This window comes from Rhinopithecus bieti, unplaced genomic scaffold (genome assembly GCF_001698545.2).
Source record: "Rhinopithecus bieti isolate Rb0 unplaced genomic scaffold, ASM169854v2 scaffold_41913, whole genome shotgun sequence".
Taxonomy (NCBI): domain Eukaryota; kingdom Metazoa; phylum Chordata; class Mammalia; order Primates; family Cercopithecidae; genus Rhinopithecus; species Rhinopithecus bieti.
The window spans coordinates 2,302,404-2,320,351 of NW_016818964.1; the positions used below are offsets into that span (position 1 = coordinate 2,302,404).

Sequence of the window (17,948 nt, forward strand, 5' to 3'; positions counted from 1 at the left end):
TGTGTTAGGACTCATAGCCCAGCTCCCTTTGGTATAACACACAGCCTTGACAGGCCCTTTCCATCCCTTACGGGGATTACTGTAACAGCTCTTAGCTTTTTGCACCTCCTTCATCTCTTTCCACACCAAGCCAATCTTCTGACCTGTGGCTGCCTAGAGGAATTTTGCTGAAACTCTACTTTTCTGATGCACATCAGTCTTGCATCAGAAACCTAGAGTGACCTCGTAAGGTCTGAACTATCCAGGTCTTCCATCATCTGGCCACATCTGACTCTTCAGCAGTATTTCCCACTACAAATATTTACTGACCACCTATCTTGGGCTGGGTTCTGGGAATATAGAGATGTAACATGCATATCCTGATAATGTGCTAACTACTCTCATGAAAATCTACACGGTGTATAAAACACTATGGAAGAGGGAGTGGCTAACTTAACCTAGGACACGGAGGAAGGCTTATGAAGCATTATGAGGCCTGACATGGGCCAGGTGCTCTGCAGGGTGCTGAGGAAACAGAAGAATCAGCCATGACCTCTTCCTTCCAGGAGTTTACAATTTAGCAATTGAAGTTGACATGTAAATTAAAAAAAAAATTCCCACATAGTACAACAGGTGTAGTAGTAGAGATGTGTACTGAGTAAGGAAGTGTTGTTTGTAGAAGAGAGTTCACATGGACCTTGAAGGATGCACAGAAGTTCAGGAGTTGACCTGGTAGAGAAGATGAGGAACAACCCTTGTCATTTACTGTTGAATAACCACTGCCTGGTCTCCATACTTCCCCTCCAGAGACTACAAATCATTAGGATCAGAACTGAATTTTTCTCAAAGGTTTGAGATTTATTTAAAAAGCTGGTGTACTTTCAATGAATGGTCTTGAGTTGTCTTTGAAGAGCTTTCTAGGACACACTGAACCCTCAGCGAGTCAGTGATTGCTGGAAAATGACAGCAATGGATGCGGGGCATGATGTCATCAGAATGAAATGGCTCTTATTATACCAAGATGCTGGACAGCCCAGGAAGAAGACAAGCAAAGTCACAGCCAGAAAATATCTGTGCTCCTGAGGAGAGGCGAACTTTGCATTTCTCTCTGTGGACTGCATTGGCCAGGCCCTTCTGCTCACATAGCAGCAGCAACATTGCCTTTGAGAACAAGCAGTGTTCACACAGATTTTTACTTATTGAATTTTAATTAAATTATTTATTTTTGAGACAAGATGTTGCTCTGTTATCAGGTTGGAATGCAGTGGCACAGTCTTAGCTCACTGCAACCTCTGCCTCCCTGGCTCAAGTGATCCTCCCACCTCAGCCTCCCAAGTAGCTGGGACTACAGGTGTGGGTCACCATGACTGACCAATTTTTTAGATATTTTTAGTAGAGATGGGGGTTGACCATGTTGCTCAGGCTGGTCTTGAACTGCTGGACTCAAGCTATCCACTCATCTTGGTCTCTCAAGGTGCTGGGATTACAGGTGTGAACCACTGCTCTCGGCCCAAAGAGATCTTTTTGAAGATTCATGGGATCTACACTGACTTGGAGGAGAGGGCAGGTGAACAGGGCTTAGGGAAATATCCCGGGAGGGATTTAAGGTTAGCAGCCTGACTGTGTCTGGAGGTCACTTGCTTCTAAGAGTGTTGCAGTTGGGGATGTGCCACCTGAAAACCACCTAGACTTCAGGGCACTGAAGGTGCTTTCCTGCGGATGGTGAACAGCATTCCCTTAATTGCCCTTTGTCTTGAGCAGAGCAGATCTGTGTGGCTGATCTTCTTGGGGTCTAGCACTCCATACTGTAACTGCTGGAGATTGGTTTTCAATGAAATACATTAGTCAACAGTAATAAGCACTTGTCACAAGATGCCAAAAGAACACTGACAGTTTAAATTACCCAGTGCTTAAGGAAACCACAAAAACAGTGATTATTGCATCACAGTTAGGTGAATAAATAACAAAAACAAATTAAGAAGAAAGACAGCAAAAGATACTTCCGAATGTGTTTTATGGGTTTTCATCTGCCATTTCATCTTTTAAAACAAATGTGTGCCTTGTCATTGAAATCATTAAGTTAAAAAATGTCAAGTTGTAAAATTATTTAGATTGAAGGGGTATTTTAGAGACATTTTCAGATCATGCCCAGGAAAAACAACTTTATGGAAATGTTTCAGTCTTCTCCAACAAAAAATGTTGAGCATAGTTTGTTCCTGGGTTTCAGCACCAAGGGAAAAATAAATTTAAGCCATTTCAAAGTAACAAATCCTTGTTCCATAAACTCTTAAGCAATTTTTATTTCTAATCAGAGAAATAAAAGTGAGGCATGCCTTAAAACAGAGTAGTTCCCTTTTCTGCCCTGTGGTCCTGCCTAAGTCATGGAGAGAAGTCTTCTATGGGGCCACACATGGTATATTAGTCTGTTCTCATGCTGCTAATAAAGACATACCTGAGACTGGGTAATTTATAAAAGAAAGAGATTTAATTGACTCACAGTTCCACATGGCTGGTGAGGCCTCACAATCAACGGTGAAGGTGAATGAGGAGCAAAGTCACATCTCACATGGCAGCAGGCAAAAGGAGCTTGTGCAGGGGGAACTCCCATTTATAAAACCATCAGATCTTGTGAGACTTATTCACTACCATGAGAACAGTATGGGGGAAACCACCCTCACCATTGAATTATCTCCACCTGGCCCCTTGACACATGGGGGGGATTATTACAATTCAAGGTGAGATTTGGGTGGGGACACAGCCAAACCATATCAGATGGGATGAGGAGAAACATTTTTTTTTTTTTGCATAGTTCCTTTTTTTTTTTTTTTTTTTTTTTTTTGAAATGGAGTCTTTCATTCAAAAAATGGGCTTTGTCGCCCAGGATGGAGTGCAATGGCGCAATCTTGGCTCACTGCAACCTCCACCTCCTGGATTCAAGCGATTCTCCTGCCTCAGCCTCCTGAGTAGCTGGGATTACAGGCATGCACCACCATGCCCAGCTAATTTTTGTATTTTTAGTAGAGATGGGGTTTCACCATGTTCGTCAGGCTGGTCTGGATCTCCTGACCTCGTGATCCACCCACCTTGGCCTCCCAAAGTGCTGGGATTACAGGTGTGAGCCACTGCGCCTGGCCTAGTGCCTCTTTCTGTAGGGTTTCTCAATTGCTTTTTTCTTGCCCTTGACTGCCTGGGTCCTCCAGGTGTTCTCTGTAGAATAGTGGAAATGACAGCCTGCTCTCTGGAAGCTTCTTTTAGGCCAGAGATCTAGGCTGGAGTCAGAGGAACCTTTCCCCTTTACCTATGGGCATTGTCAGCTCCTGGCACTTGGACAACCAAGCTTATATCAGGGACAGATGATCTGCCAGGAGCAGACAGTGACTTTCTTTATGGATATCAGTGACCATCATCTGAAGGCCACCCAGTGAGGGTGGATATAGTTAACTGAAAATGCAATTTGCAAACATAAAAAAAAAATCAGTAACCAGAAGGAAAAACTCCCTAGGTGATCCATCACAAATGACACCAGTCCCCATGCTGAAAACAGAGTCTGTTGCTCCAATGTTGCGTTTCCCATTCATTCTTTCACCCCATAGGGAACTGCTGGTATTTCCTCTACTACTTTTCTAATGAATAACAGTAGGTAGATGAGCTCACTAAGATGGAACCATTTCTATTCTTCTCATAGATGGACCATAGCTTTGTGTTACCAAATACTCTGGCAGTAAGAAAGAGCCCTTAAAGAACAAATAGAATGCTTGTCCAAGAAATGTGGAATCATCCAAGTTTTAAACCTGTCAAGACAGCAACTGCTACCAATCTGCTTTTTAATTCCTAGAAGTTCTCCCTGGAGGCCTGGCATCATGGGGAATTCCCCAGCCTGCTCTATAGTGGTTGTCTAGCCATGACCACTGTTGTTTACATATAAAGTTTTCTTACATATGAAGTTTACATATGTAAAGTTTATGTGTGAATTTACATATGAAGTTGGGTGGCCTTAAATGTTCAAGTGGATTTTTTCTTTTAAAGAAAAGAGGCGTGGAGATAGGAAAGAACTTGCTGAATAGAAAAATGTCATTTCAGAGTCCAAATTGTTGATCACCGGGGCATAGTTCTCCTTTTGCATTTTGGACAGATGCACTAGCACATTATTTTAATTCAGATCTATTGACATTTTTGCTTTTTGTTTCCAATATTTTCTCTTTTGCTGGTTTGCTGTGGATATTTTTTGTGTAATAGGTTATAATTGTTCTCAAGATAGAGTTTTCATAATAAGTGATAACTCATTAATAGCCACCATAAAGACTATTTAAGTTCAAATCAAAAGAAATTTCCTTAGCTCCTATTATGTGTCAAGAGTAGATATTCGGCCAGGCGCAGAGGCTCACGCCTGTAATCCCATCACTTTGGGAGGCCAAGGCGGGCGGATCACGAAGTCAAGAGATCGAGACCATGCTGGCTAACATGGTGAAACCCCGTCTCTACTAAAAGTACAAAAATTAGCTGGGTGTGGTGACATCTGCCCGTAGTTCCAGCTACTTGTGAGGCTGAGGCAGGAGAATTGCTTGAATCCAGGATACGGAGGTTATAGTGAGCCGAGATCGCGCAACTGCACTCCAGCCTGGTGACAGAGCGAGATCCCATCTTAAAAAAAAAAAAAAGAGAGAGAGAGTAGATATTCTGCTAATTTGCGTGTGTCACTCCCACTCTGTGGGATATACCTGCATATTGAAGTTATGAGAAATTGTTTTGTTGAAGAAAGGTTTTCTTTTAAAGATAGATTCATTGTGGGCTGGAGGACAGAGAACTGGTGGAGGAACAGCTGTTGTTTTTAATTCACAGAGTTACCATTGAATGGGGTTATTAATATTAGTTGAGTTAGTAACAGTCTGATCACTCTATGAGATGAGAGGTGAAGACACTGTTTTGGGTATCATTTTGATAATGAATTTAGTAATGACACATAATAGATATCGTGTTTCTGTTGTATTCGTGGGGGAATGCATATTTCAGTGCCCAATTTCCCTCAAAGTACAGAACTCTTCCTTCAACAGCAGTCATCATTTCCTTCTCTGATTTTTGTAATAGCATTATATTTTGAGCAGCTCTATAAAATCATAATAGATTTCTTTTTTCAGTTTATGGTTGGCAGCCATATAAAACAAAGACAGAAAGGTTTAGTAAGGTTTTAGTTGTGCATCTGATGTAAAAATATGCTGGATTACAATGCATGGATAAAAAATAATAGATGATTTCTGAGGCTTATGCACTTTTATTTCCTTTGATATGCCAGATTCTCTGTGCACCTCCTTTACTTTTAGGGTGATTTTTGATTAATTCTGACTAGTAAGAGTTCTCATAAATCGGACAGTTGGATCCAACCTCAGATCTTGTTGCTGCGTGATTGCTAACCATGCTGAAATGTGCTTCCATTAGGCTCTGCGTTGCACTTTACTGAGTATCGTGGGTGGGAAAGTCATCCACTGAAGGGAGATGTAGACATTTAAAATTTTGCTTCTTCACAAACCTTATCTTGACCTCGAGGGCCCATCCAGGCCATGCAAGCATACTCAAGTGGGGTCCAGGACTTTAAACCATCCTTAAAGAGACAGCTCTAAGTGCGCCCCTTACCTCACACAGTAGATATGGCTCTGTCTCCCCTGTGGCCTTTCTTAGCTATGCAGTATCATTTCTGTTGTAAAGAATTTAATTAAAATTAATACTGATGTCCTCACAGAGGTTTTGGAACTCAATTATAAGTTGTTTGTCTTAGACTGAAGACTTGGATAGCTATTTATTTATTTATTTGAAGCAGAGTCTCGCTCTGCTGCCCAGGCTGGAGTGCAGTGGTGCCATCTCGGCTCACTGCAACCTCTGCCTCCCAGGTTCAAGTGATTCTTCTGCCTCAGCCTCCTGAGTAGCTGGGTTACAGGCATGTGCCACCACACCCAGCTAATTTCTGCCTCAGCCTCCCAAAGTGCTGAGATTACAAGCGTGAGCCACCACACCTGGCCTAGATAGCTTTTTTAAATGAATTTTATGGGAAAACATGCAGCCTCTCCCAGGAGGCTGCACTGGGAGTGTTCCTTCTGTTCACTGTGTATGGCTATCAGATATTTCAGGGTTTTTGTTTGTTTGTTTGTTTTTTGGTTTTTTTTACTTACAGATTTTGGCTGGAGTTAAAGGCTTCTCATTTTCTAAAACCTGGTTTATTTACTTTTCCTTACATTAGAAATAAGCTTAAGTTACATGAGCAGACATAGCAAACCTGAATAAGATAATAGAAAATGCTAGGTGTTCCCAGGATGTTACCAGTTGCCACTTTCTATGCCAGATTCAGAGTTAATGGCTAAATAGATTCTTCAGTTTTCTGTAACTGTATTTGAGGCAAATGGAAATGACAGAATGTTAATGTGGAGATCTGTGTCCACTCCTGTCACACAGCTCTCGGGGACAGCTCTGCTTATGCCCTCTTGCCCCCACTGAGTTACATACACTTACATGCTTTCCATGGAGGACACCCCTCCCACACTTGAAGACCAGCTCTTGGCCCTGAGCCTGAAGTCTAAGGGTTCCTTGGCCTCAGGAGGCCTTTGGCTTAGAGGTGTACCCAGTTAGCCAAAACCTGCTACCTGTTAATAATGCTTAGATTTAAACCCCTGACTAGCCTGATAATATGCTAGTTTCTGTTCCTTTGTTCCATGGTTCCTTATCAGGCCTCCTAGAGATTTACTCTGCGACCCTAGTTCCTATTACTTCTCCCCAGTGTGACAGGGACCGAGCCTGCTGACCCATTCAGCTTCCCCTTGCCTTCCAGTATGAGAACAGAATGAATGAGAAGGTGGAGCAATTGGTGCTGAAACTTCTGAACTCTGCACAGCAACAGTTTCAGATCCCAAAGTTGTTAAGGCTACTGGCCAGAGGCCAGGAAATATAAATTAAACAGGAGCTAATTGCTTATAGCAAACTCTACTTCATGGTTAACTTTTTTTCCTAAGACTATTAATAAATAGTTGAGTGCCTGCATTAAGTGAGAAACACCTGTCAAAATCTGTAATGAAGCAAATTAAATTGTAATCTGGCAAATGCATTCTTGTAATGCTCTCAAGTCATAACTGGCTAATGGATTTGCTTCGTAAGCTCTCACTGAGCCCCTCTGAGGTGTGTGGCACCAAGCTAGTGCTGGGGATGAGGTGCATCAAGCCTGTGCTCTTGAAGAGCTCATAGCAGGTTGAGAAATAGACTCATAAGTCACTGCAGTCTGATGTGGTGACTGGTACAATGGAAGTGTGTGAAAAGTCCTCTGGGCGCCCAGGGAAGGAGTGGGGGTCTTTATCAGCACAGAGGATACATGTGGATGAATAGGGGCAGGAAGATGAGATGCTGAAGGCCCTCTGTGGGGAAGAAACAGATAGAATACTCACTCTGAGGTTGATTGTTTTTCTGGTTTCTTTCTAAATATATGATATGATAATAGAAATCATGAAACTGTATGAAATGTGCTTACAGTAACTGTCAAGAAGTACTAAATAATAAATAGAATGACTTCTCAATAAATCTGACAATGCTGACATCTTTTATTTTTTCCTTGATTGAATGCACCATTTCAGTGCCACTTAACAGTCTGGGTAAAGTAAGACTCTGTGTATTAATTTTAGTACTGTGATTCTGAGTTTCTGGTAGGAATGAACCATCATGATTAGCAAATCTGATCTATCCAAGGCAGATTGTCATGAAAATAACTCTAATTAATTTAAACCAAGTTAATAAAATGATAAATGACTTATTACTGTCCAGATACCCTTAAAAATAATTGTCCTTTCACTTTTTTTATTAGTTTATTTGTGCAGATGCTGGAACCAAACTAGCTGAGTCAACAATCCTGAGCAAGCAGATGATAGCCTCTGTACCTGGAGTAAGTCCTGACCAAATTCATTGTCTACATACTTATATTTCATAGAATAGCAGTTAAGAATGTAGGCTTTAGACTTACATCAGGGTTTGAGGCCTGCCATTTACTAGCTATGTGACTTTTGGAAAGCATTTAACCTATAATTATTTGATTCGTATCATCTGTCAAATGGGATATAACAGGGTTTAACATATAGGTTGAGGATTGAATGAGATAATGCATGCAAAGCATATTAGCAAGGAGTCAGACATAGTAAATGCTGTGAAAATGTTATCTATTAAAAATAATATTAACAAACATTGCCTATTTTTGGATATTTTAGTTATTTCTATATTTTTCTATTGTAATTAATATGCAAAGAACATCTTTGTGCTTAAATCTTTGTCCATACTTCAGACCATTTCTTTATAATAGATTTCTGGGAGTGGAATGACTAAACTATTTTTTTTTTTAAAGGGTTCTGGATAGTGTAATACAAGGTCCTACGCGACAAAAATCCCAATTCACAATGACTTACGAAAGTTTAGTGTTTGCTCATGTGAAGTTTAGTAGGGAAAGGGGGATTTCTACGTGCATGCTCAGGGATCAGGTTTCTTCCATTATGTGCAGTCCACTGCAATCAGCTTGATTGTGGTTGGGGAAAGGGAAGAGAATATGGCCCATGGGGTTTTCACAGGCCAAGTCTAAAAGTGTGTGGGTTTTTTTTCCTACTCACATTCCATTGGCTAGAACTCAGTCACATGGCCATACCCAACTGCAAGGGATGAAAGGGATGATGGGAAATGTGGTCTAGTTGTGGGCCAAGGAAGAAGACAGGCCTGGGGAGTGGCTAGCCAGTCTCTGCTGCATGCTCGCTGTTTCCTTCGTTGTTTAATTCTTTAAAACTCATTATTTGCTACCTATGCCATAGCTAAAAAAGAAAAGTCCCTAATAATAAAAGCGTTACTGAAATTAGTAATTAACAGATGAACATTCCAACAACGGAAAAGCAACATATAGTCCCCTTTCTGATGACCAATAAGCCATTAAAATAAACCTTCTACTCTGACTAGCAATCAATGAATTGTAAGTTAATACGAAGTATAAAATATTTAAAATATAAAATTAAAATTGGCTAGCCAATCAGCAGATTTTCTCTTTAAAAAAAAAAAAAAACCACTTCATCAGGGCATGAAAGACATATAGGAAGCTGCACATCTTTAATGTATGTGACTTGATGAGTTGGGAAATGATTATACATTCATGAAACCACCACTGTGATCTATGCCGTAAACATATCCATCACCTCCAACAGTTTCTTCCTGCCCTGTTTGTTTGTTTGTTTGCTTTTGTTTGTTTGTCATTAGCAATAAGAGCACTTTACATAAGATCTACCCTCTTAGGAAATTTCTAAGTATGTAATACAGTATTTCTAGCTCTAGGGACTCTGCTCCCCAGTAAATCTCTAGGACTTACTCATCTTGCATAATTGAAGCCTTGGACCTTTTGACGAATACCTCCCCATTTTTCCCTCCCCAGCAGATCCTCCTCAATGATTAGACTTATTGAGGGTAAAATGAAACAAGTATTCTTCTAAGTTACTATTGGTAGTAAAACCAACCTTGCTGGAGGGCAGTTTGACAATCTTCTTTTAGGAATATGTCTGAGAAAATAAATATGCACATGTTTTATATCAAGTATGTTTATTAAAGCATCACTTAAAAGAGCAGAAATATGGAAACAAAGCAAATGTCTAACATCATCAGGGTATTGTTTAAATAAAATAAGGTGCATCCATAAGATAGACGATTATGTGCCTACTAAATCGAAGTTTCAAATAATATTTAATTAATTGGAAAATGCTTATGATGTATTTAATTAAAAGCAAGTTAGAAAATGTTATCTCAATCTTATAAACATTATATGTATGTGTGTATGTTATATACGTTAAAAAACTTTTAAAAACTTGGAAGGAAATATTAACAGTAGTTTTCCCAGAGGTGGAGGACAGGAATTAAGATTATGGTGATTTCAATTTTAATTTTAATGATCTGTATTTTCCAAATTTCCTATATTAAACATGTGTTGCTTTTATAATCTAAGAAATATAACTTTAAAATCAAATATTAGTTTTGAGGAAGAATTAGCTGTGATTTGCTTCAATTCATGAGTTTGAGTTTTGAATATTTTCAACTTTTTAATCATTAGTTTTCCTATGAAATAAATATAGATCTTCTGAAACAAATGGAGCTTGACTGATTTTGTTTTGTTTCTTAAATAACACGCCTGAGGTTATTCTTCAGCTTTGCAAAGTAGAGAAAAGGGAGGAGGGCTTGAAAATTACATGTTTTGTTTCATAAGTATACATGGCTCACTAAGAGTCTCCTGACCATGCAGTGAATTTTAAGTCTTTTCTTAGATGCAGTTGGCTGTCCCTAGAACAAAAGTGACTTGGTGTTAGTAAATTCTTTGCTCTCATTTTTTGAGATTCAAACTTAAAAGACAAATACTGAATAATGCTCCTAGTAATTATTTTCAGTGACATTTGCCTAGTTGAAATGGTATAAAATATTGCCTATGAAAGAAACAAATCCCTTTCAAGAAATTCAAGAACAGAGTCTCCAGTCCTATTTGCATGACATGTGAAAGGTCAGAGAAAATGGAATAAATCAGGGGGAAATCCTTTCTTGCACGAAAGGATTAATATTCCAAAAGCAGGAACACAATAACCTTTTATAATTCCTTCACTTGATTTAAATTAAAAGAAGAAAACTTTGGAACGTATGAAATGCTTGGAAAACACTCTGACAGACTGCCAATGACCTTATTTTGCTGTCTGTTATCCTGTCAGAAGAACTGACAAGCGTAACATTCTAGAAGAGAGAGAAGGTGATATAGTTCAGTACCGCGCAGATTTACATGAATATGGGAAAATGAGAGCCACTGGGTGAGCTAGTTAAGTCTATAATGTTCCAGATTTTCCTAAAGAAAGCTGAGGAAGGCCTTTAGCATAGTATTCATCTGGCTTCAAAGCCTGCCTCGTTTGATCCACATGATACCCGGCCTGATGTGTGGCTTCTCTCATATGGCTTTGATATAGCAGCCTGCTTGTTCATTTTCCTTTGCTGTGCTTATAATCCTAAATTCACTGCATTCTCAGGGAGAGCAGGCCGATGCCATTTAACGACCTAAAACACAAACTTGCTTTCTTTTCCTTCCAAGCTTTTCAAACACACGTCGAGCATGTGGGGAAGATGACCATTTTGTTTCTTTCTTTTATTTATCCCCTAGCAAGAACTTGACAGTAATACATGCATCTATTTAATAGTGTACCTACTGTGTGTAAGTAATTAATTGGAAAATGCTTATGATGTATTTAATTAAAAGCAAGTTAGAAAATGTTATCTCAATCTTATAAACATTATATGTATGTGTGTATGTTATATACGTTAAAAAACTTTTAAAAACTTGGAAGGAAATATTAACAGTAGTTTTCCCAGAGGTGGAGGACAGGAATTAAGATTATGGTGAATTTGCAAGTGACTTGACTAGTATGAGAATTTTTGACTCTTTCAGCAAACACAATGCTTGTTTGTGTACTTTTTTGACAGAAAATAGATTTCAAGATTCTGGTGGTAGAACTTGGTGGCATGTATTTTATGTGTAACTAAGACTTCCCTAGAATGAGAATGTGTTGCTATGTTTTGGGATGAATGATGTCCTAAAGACTCTGATACTAATGGCATGACATAGGCTGAATCTTTGCATACAAAGCAGTTTACAAACAAGCACACACACAGAAAATCAGTCCAATCACCCAGTGGATAAAAACATTTAGCCCCATCTCTCATAGGCCTCTCCTGTTTCTTTGTTCTCCGCCACAAACTTTCTATCAATTTTTGTCCAAATGCTGAGCAGACAGTCAGAGACTATGCTGAGAGTAATGGAGTGAGTCAGAAATCCAGAAAGTGAAACAACTCCTTAGTAAACAACGTGAAACCAGAGTGAGGCAATCGTTGCAGTCAGGGCAAAAATGAAGCTGTGACCCAGCTGTGTCCTTGTGTTTCAGTGTGGGACTGCAGCGATGGAGTGTGTGAGGCAGTACATCAATGAAGTGCTGGATTTCATGGCAGACATGCACACGCTGACCAAACTGAAGGTGAGATGACCACCACCTGCTCATCCTTCAGGTTCACAAAACAGAGATGCTTTGGGAGAATTAAGTAGACCATAGGGAACTTATTGCTACCTGGGGAGGCAGCTGTGGCACTGTTGAATAGCCCTTGCCTTGGGGGATCAAAGAGCCAGGGTCCAGCTTTGCAAAGAGGAAAAGAGGAAGGGAAAGGACATTCATATGGCATCAGCCACATGCATAGCTTTACTTTTGCCATATATTCACTTCTCACAATACCTCTGTTAAGATACTATCCCCATTTTACAAATTGAGAAACTGAGGCTTGGGATGGTGTAGTACTTGCTCAAGTAACACTACTAAGTGGTAAAGTCAAGGTTGAACCTAAGGTTCTTGTGACTCTCAATTCATTCTCTTTTTACCACATAGCATCGTTTAATTACCTTGAGCATCAGTTTCCTCTTTTGAAGAACAAATCCAATAATCCCTACCTTGCCCGACTGTTACGGGGGTTTAATAAAAAATAATGTATGTGAAGAGACTTTCATAAACTGTAGCACATTATGCAAGCATATACTATGTATTATTTTTTGCTGCATCGAAGCTATTTTCTTAAAGAAAATCCTTGATGAAAGGGGATAGAACAAAATTTAATTTGCATATGGACACAATCCCAGTGAAGTTGTTGAGATGATTGAGTTTTTGCAGGATGGAATGAATTGCTGATGCACGTCCACTTTCCTGCTATGATTCAACTAGGAAGCTAAAAGATGAATAGTTTGAGAGATCTGAGCAAGGCCCTAGGCAGAGTGCAGAAGAGAATCCAAACATGGTCCAAGGAGCAGCCAAATTGCAATCTGGCGCTAGATGATTCCTTTTTGATAATTGGGAGCTAGTAATCCCAGAAGTTCATCAGCAAAAATACAGTCCCTTAATCACGGACCTGTTCCCTGGCTCTGCTCAGATGATCACAGTGGTTTTTGGTATAGTGATAGGTTTGCAAATCCCAGGCAGAAAGTAGAATCAAAATGTAAACTGAGCATCTCTCACGATATGTAAACCCAGTCATTTCTTAATAAGCTCCCCTATCGTTTGCTCCTGTGCTGGTTACTGCTTGCTGAATCTGATTGCCCACACTTAAATGACTTTGATGTACAAAGAAGAGGCAACAATTGTTACCTAAACGTGTTTAGGTTGTTTTGCAGATGCTTTCAAAAAATAATAAGTAGGAAGCAGGATCATCAAAAGGTTGGGAATACAGTCATAATCTAACCCTCTGATTTTACCTATTGGGAAACATATCAGAAGGATCAAGTGGCAAGTGGATTATCTAAGGCCATGGGACTAGCTAGGACAGACCTGGGTCTAGAACCTAGGTCTCAACACCTAGTTCAGTGCTCTTCCCACTGAGCTCACACTGAGCAAAGAAATTTTTCTAAATTAATTCAACAAATATGTATGAGCACCTATAATATCATGGCACTGTTCTAGGCACTGGGGATGCTGTGATGAGCAAAAGCGGACACAACAGCTGCTCTCATTTAATGTATAGTCTGGTAGAGGAGGCCAAATTTAATGAACATTTCACACAAACTACAGTAAAAATGTATCTCTCACAATTGCTATGAAAAAGAGGTAGAAAGCAGCATGGAACTGGCCAGGGAGGTCAGGGAATGCTTCCCGGAGGAAGTGACACTTGAGCCAAAATCTGAACAATTAGGTGAAGAGAGGTGGGAATGGCATTCCAGACAAAAGGAATAGCAGCGGGAGAGAACACAGAGAGCCAACACAGCTGGAGCTGCAGGCTGAAGGGGTAAATTCTCAGTAGCTGGATCTTTCTGACTTTGTAGGCCACAGTAGGGAACTTTCCCTCCTTTCATCCTAAGAACAATGGGAAGGCTCTGAAGAAGTTTAAGCAGGTTATGTGCTCAGAGTGGCCATAAGAGGGGTGGAAATGACAACCTGATCTTTTCAAAGAATGGCCTGGAATGAATCCAGGTGTCTGCCAGAGTTACAAAATACCATTTGGTTTTGTAGAGCCACATGAAGACATGTTCTCAGCCTCTGCATGAAGATACCTTTGGGGGACATCTCAAAGTGGGGCTGGCCCAGATTGCAGCCATGGACATCTCACGGGGCAACCACAGAGATAATAAAGCTGTGATCCGCTACCTGCCTTGGCTTTATCATCCCCCCTCTGCAATGCAGCAAGGGTAAGACCCTTACTATTCCAGGAATGAGGGTAAAGAAGGCAGGAAACACCCCTGAGTTTCCTTGGGCTCAGCTAGAGTTAATGAGTACACTGAAGATTTATGATAGTGGAATATACTTGGTTAAGAAGATGGAAATTGGATCCTATCTCCATACATGCTTGCTGACCCAGAGTGCTCTGTGACATGCTGCCAAAAAACAAACCTGTCTTCCCACAAAACCAATTGTCCTAATGAAGAATGAAAATTTTGAGCTTAGAATTACCACTTTAATGCTTGATTTCAACTAGTTAAGTAAATTAATAAGTACGTATCAATATATTTGCCTTCAAGCAGCTTAGATTGTAGCTGGAACAAAAACTATAGCAGGGATGAAATTGGTGCAAGGTTAGGTTGTACAAGCCCCTGACCCTGCCTTTCAGGGAGGCTAAAGAAGAGAGAGGCGTGTATGGGTTTGTTGACTTGGGAACTCAGGGTAGGTTTGAGCCCACCCTTTTGCCTGGTCAGCCTTCTGTCCAGAGGAAAAGTGTAGAGTGGGAATCAGAAGGGTGGGAGGAGAAGATCACAGGGGAGCAGGAAAATGGGCAGCTGTGTTATATCTCCTCATCTCCTTCCTCCCCTCTACGGGGGATGCCAGAGAAGAAATTTTGTTTTTTGTTTTTTTTTTTTTTGAGACGGAGTCTTGCTCTGTTGCCCAGGCTGGAGTGTAGTGGCGCGATCTCAGCTAACTGCAACCTCCGCTCGTGGGTTTAAGTGATTCTCCTGCCTCAGCCCCCCCAGTAGCTGTAATTACAGGCACGCACCACCATGCCTGGTTAATTTTTGTATTTTTAGTAGAGACGGGGTTTTGCCATGTTGGTCAGGCTGGTCTCAAACTCCTGACCTAAGGGGATCCACCCGCCTCGGCCTCCCAAAGTGCTGGGATTATAGGTATGAGCCACCGTGTCCGGCCCACCACAGAATAAATTTCTACAGCAGGAGTGGAAAGAGTTTAGAAAGGGAAGCTAGTCAGAGAGGCAGCCAGGCTTGTGGAAGAATGCTGTGTAATCCTGTGTCACCAAAGGCTGTTCTTTTCTCAAGAAGCTGAGATCCAGGATTAGAGTGGAAAACAAGAAAAACAGATACATCATTTTGTTGACACTCAATTGCCTTGGCATTTTGTTTTATGTGATTGCCTGCAAGACCACACTTTCTATCCCTTCCTCCAATAAGCATTTGTTATGCACCCAATGAAACAGAAAACATAAAATCATCTTTAACACTCCTTCTTTTCTAACAGACCTAAAGAATTCATCGAGTGTGTCTCCCACATCCGACTGTTGTCCTGGCTTCTGCTGGGTTCCCTCACTCACAATGCAGTGTGCCCAAATGCCTCCTCTCCCTGCCTGCCCATTCCTCTGGATGCAGGCTCCCACATTGCAGACCATCTTATTGTTATCCTGATTGGATTTCCAGAGCAATCAAAGGTAAGTGATTTCTGCAAGATTAAGACCGTATGCATCGCAATTGCTAATGGAAACCTTATCAGCCAATTATGTTTCTTCTGAGAAGAAAATGCATCTTATCACTTGCCCTCCTGTGGATGTTAGAAACACAACTTTGTGCTAATGTCTTATTTAAAGTTGTTTAGATTCCCAGACTGTCTTTCCCCCTGCCCCCAAATTGTTTTTAGACTTACTTTTATGAAGATAAATCATGGAGGCAAGCAAGAGTTGGCTTCCCAGGCATTTCTGTCTCAAAATAATGAAGAGAAATAAAAGGCTAGAAATATAATCAAAATTCTGTGATCGGCTTTTAAAACCAGAGACAAAATGGAGAAAAATTTATTCTCTATCTGATTCTTCATGTACTGTCTTTTCAACTGAAATCTGTAGAGATACAGGAAAATACAAAATGAAAACAAGAAGGCCAGTTGGAAACTCAGCAAAGCCCACATTGGCATGACCTATGCAGGGGAACTGTGTAAATTGCAGAGACAGATGATGTGCTAAAGGGAAGAAAGTAAACCCAAGGCAGGCACCAGTCATGAACCTGTCCAGGCAAACCAGACACATTGGTACTAATCAGCTCGGAGGAGCCAGGGGACCTTCACAGAGCTTCGGCAAGTTCTGGGAGGTCACAGTGGCCTTGGGGACAGCTCGGGTTTGGGACAGGGCAAGCTGATGATGTGATAAAATGGCACACCCATCCCAATGATCCAAATGATGTTCGCAAAAGGAATTAGGCAGTCAATTCCTAATATTTCAACTGAGATCTGGGTTTGGTTCCTAATTATAGTACTTGTGATTTTATGAGCTTGACAAGTATGTAACCTCTCTGATATTCAGATTTTCACCTGTGAAATAGACGAGGGGATGGTGGGAGAGTGACAGAGGTGATCTAGGAAAAGCCTTCGGCGCAGTCTCTGGCGTGTTGTAGGTGCTCTCTCGGCACGTGCTTTTTGCTAAGAGGAGGAACTCTGCTGCTGCTGCTATGATTAAGAACTTCTGGGCAGGGTGTTCACGTATATCACCTCCTTTACTCCCATGCTTTGAAGAGGCTACTCTTATTCCCATTTTACAGATGAGGAAACATCCTAACATGGCAGAATGATTGTTCTCCCTAATCTAGTTTTGGGATGGGAATGTCAGTTTCGTTAAAGGGCAAGGGGGTGGGTAGATTTCTTCAGCAAATTAAGGTGCCTTCTCTTCAAAAATGTGCTTTGTTCTCTGAGCACACTCCCACTGGTGGAGAAGAGAGCAGAGCAGATTGTTTTAAGGTGATGAATCATGACTTTGTAACTCTGAGATAATGCCTTTGTGCTTTGACTGTGCTCCCTGACAAGACCGAAGCCATGCGGGGAGGGCTCCATGGAGGGTCACAGCCTGCTGAGATGCAATGCACCGATGCCGTCTTCTTCCTTTTCAGACCTCCGTGCTGCACATGTGCTCCCTCTTCCACGCGTTCATCTTTGCTCAGCTCTGGACAGTATATTGCGAGCAAAGTGCTGTCGCTACAAATCTCCAAAATCAGAATGAATTCAGCTTCACGGCGATGCTGACAGCACTAGAATTTTGGAGTAGGGTGACACCCAGCATCCTTCAGCTAATGGCCCATAACAAAGTGGTGAGTTCACAGACAGGTTTCCCTTCTGAGATGAAATCTCAAAGTGTCCACACCACTCCTAATCCTCACACTCCCTGTTTTCACAGATCTCAGTTGTAAGGTTATATAAATGGATCAGGGATTTGTTACCTTATAAACTGGATGTTCTACTTGCATAAGCATTTTGATTAAAAATAAGCATTTTGATTAAAAACAAAATAAACAATAGTTCAAGAGATCTATTGTACACCATGGTGACTACAGTTAATAACAATATATTCTATACTTGAAAATTGCTATGAAGAGATTTCAAATGTTCTCACCACAAAAAATAAGTATGTAGGGCAATGCACATGTTAAATAGCTTGATTTAGCCATTCCACAATGTATATGTATCTCAAAAGTTTTATATTGATATATAAATATTAAAAAGCAAACAAGTACAGTTATTAATATTAGAAACAATTTTTATTTTTTCTGCCTAACATCAAATGTATGTTGTATGAAATTTCTACCTTGAAGGGTTGTTTGATGCTATAATGTCAGAGGGTTAGGAGTGAGATTCATATTATTTGAGGATTTCAAAGCAATTTGGAAAAACTTGAGCCAATTAGGTCATCTATTTGTGGTGGTTTAAGAGTAGACTGACTACAGG

The 17,948-nt window shown here is 40.6% G+C and overlaps 1 protein-coding gene across 1 annotated transcript in view; it reads left to right on the forward strand.

Moving 5' to 3' along the window:
• The window catches only part of UNC79 (unc-79 subunit of NALCN channel complex), a 251,871-nt gene that overhangs the window by 218,276 nt on the left and 15,647 nt on the right, over nucleotides 1-17,948 (forward strand). Inside the window, exons 42-46 of the mRNA XM_017857864.1 lie at nucleotides 7,814-7,891; nucleotides 11,937-12,026; nucleotides 14,037-14,212; nucleotides 15,489-15,675; nucleotides 17,117-17,314. Coding sequence (XP_017713353.1) covers nucleotides 7,814-7,891; nucleotides 11,937-12,026; nucleotides 14,037-14,212; nucleotides 15,489-15,675; nucleotides 17,117-17,314 — 729 coding nt within the window. The remainder of the gene's footprint in view (nucleotides 1-7,813; nucleotides 7,892-11,936; nucleotides 12,027-14,036; nucleotides 14,213-15,488; nucleotides 15,676-17,116; nucleotides 17,315-17,948) is intronic.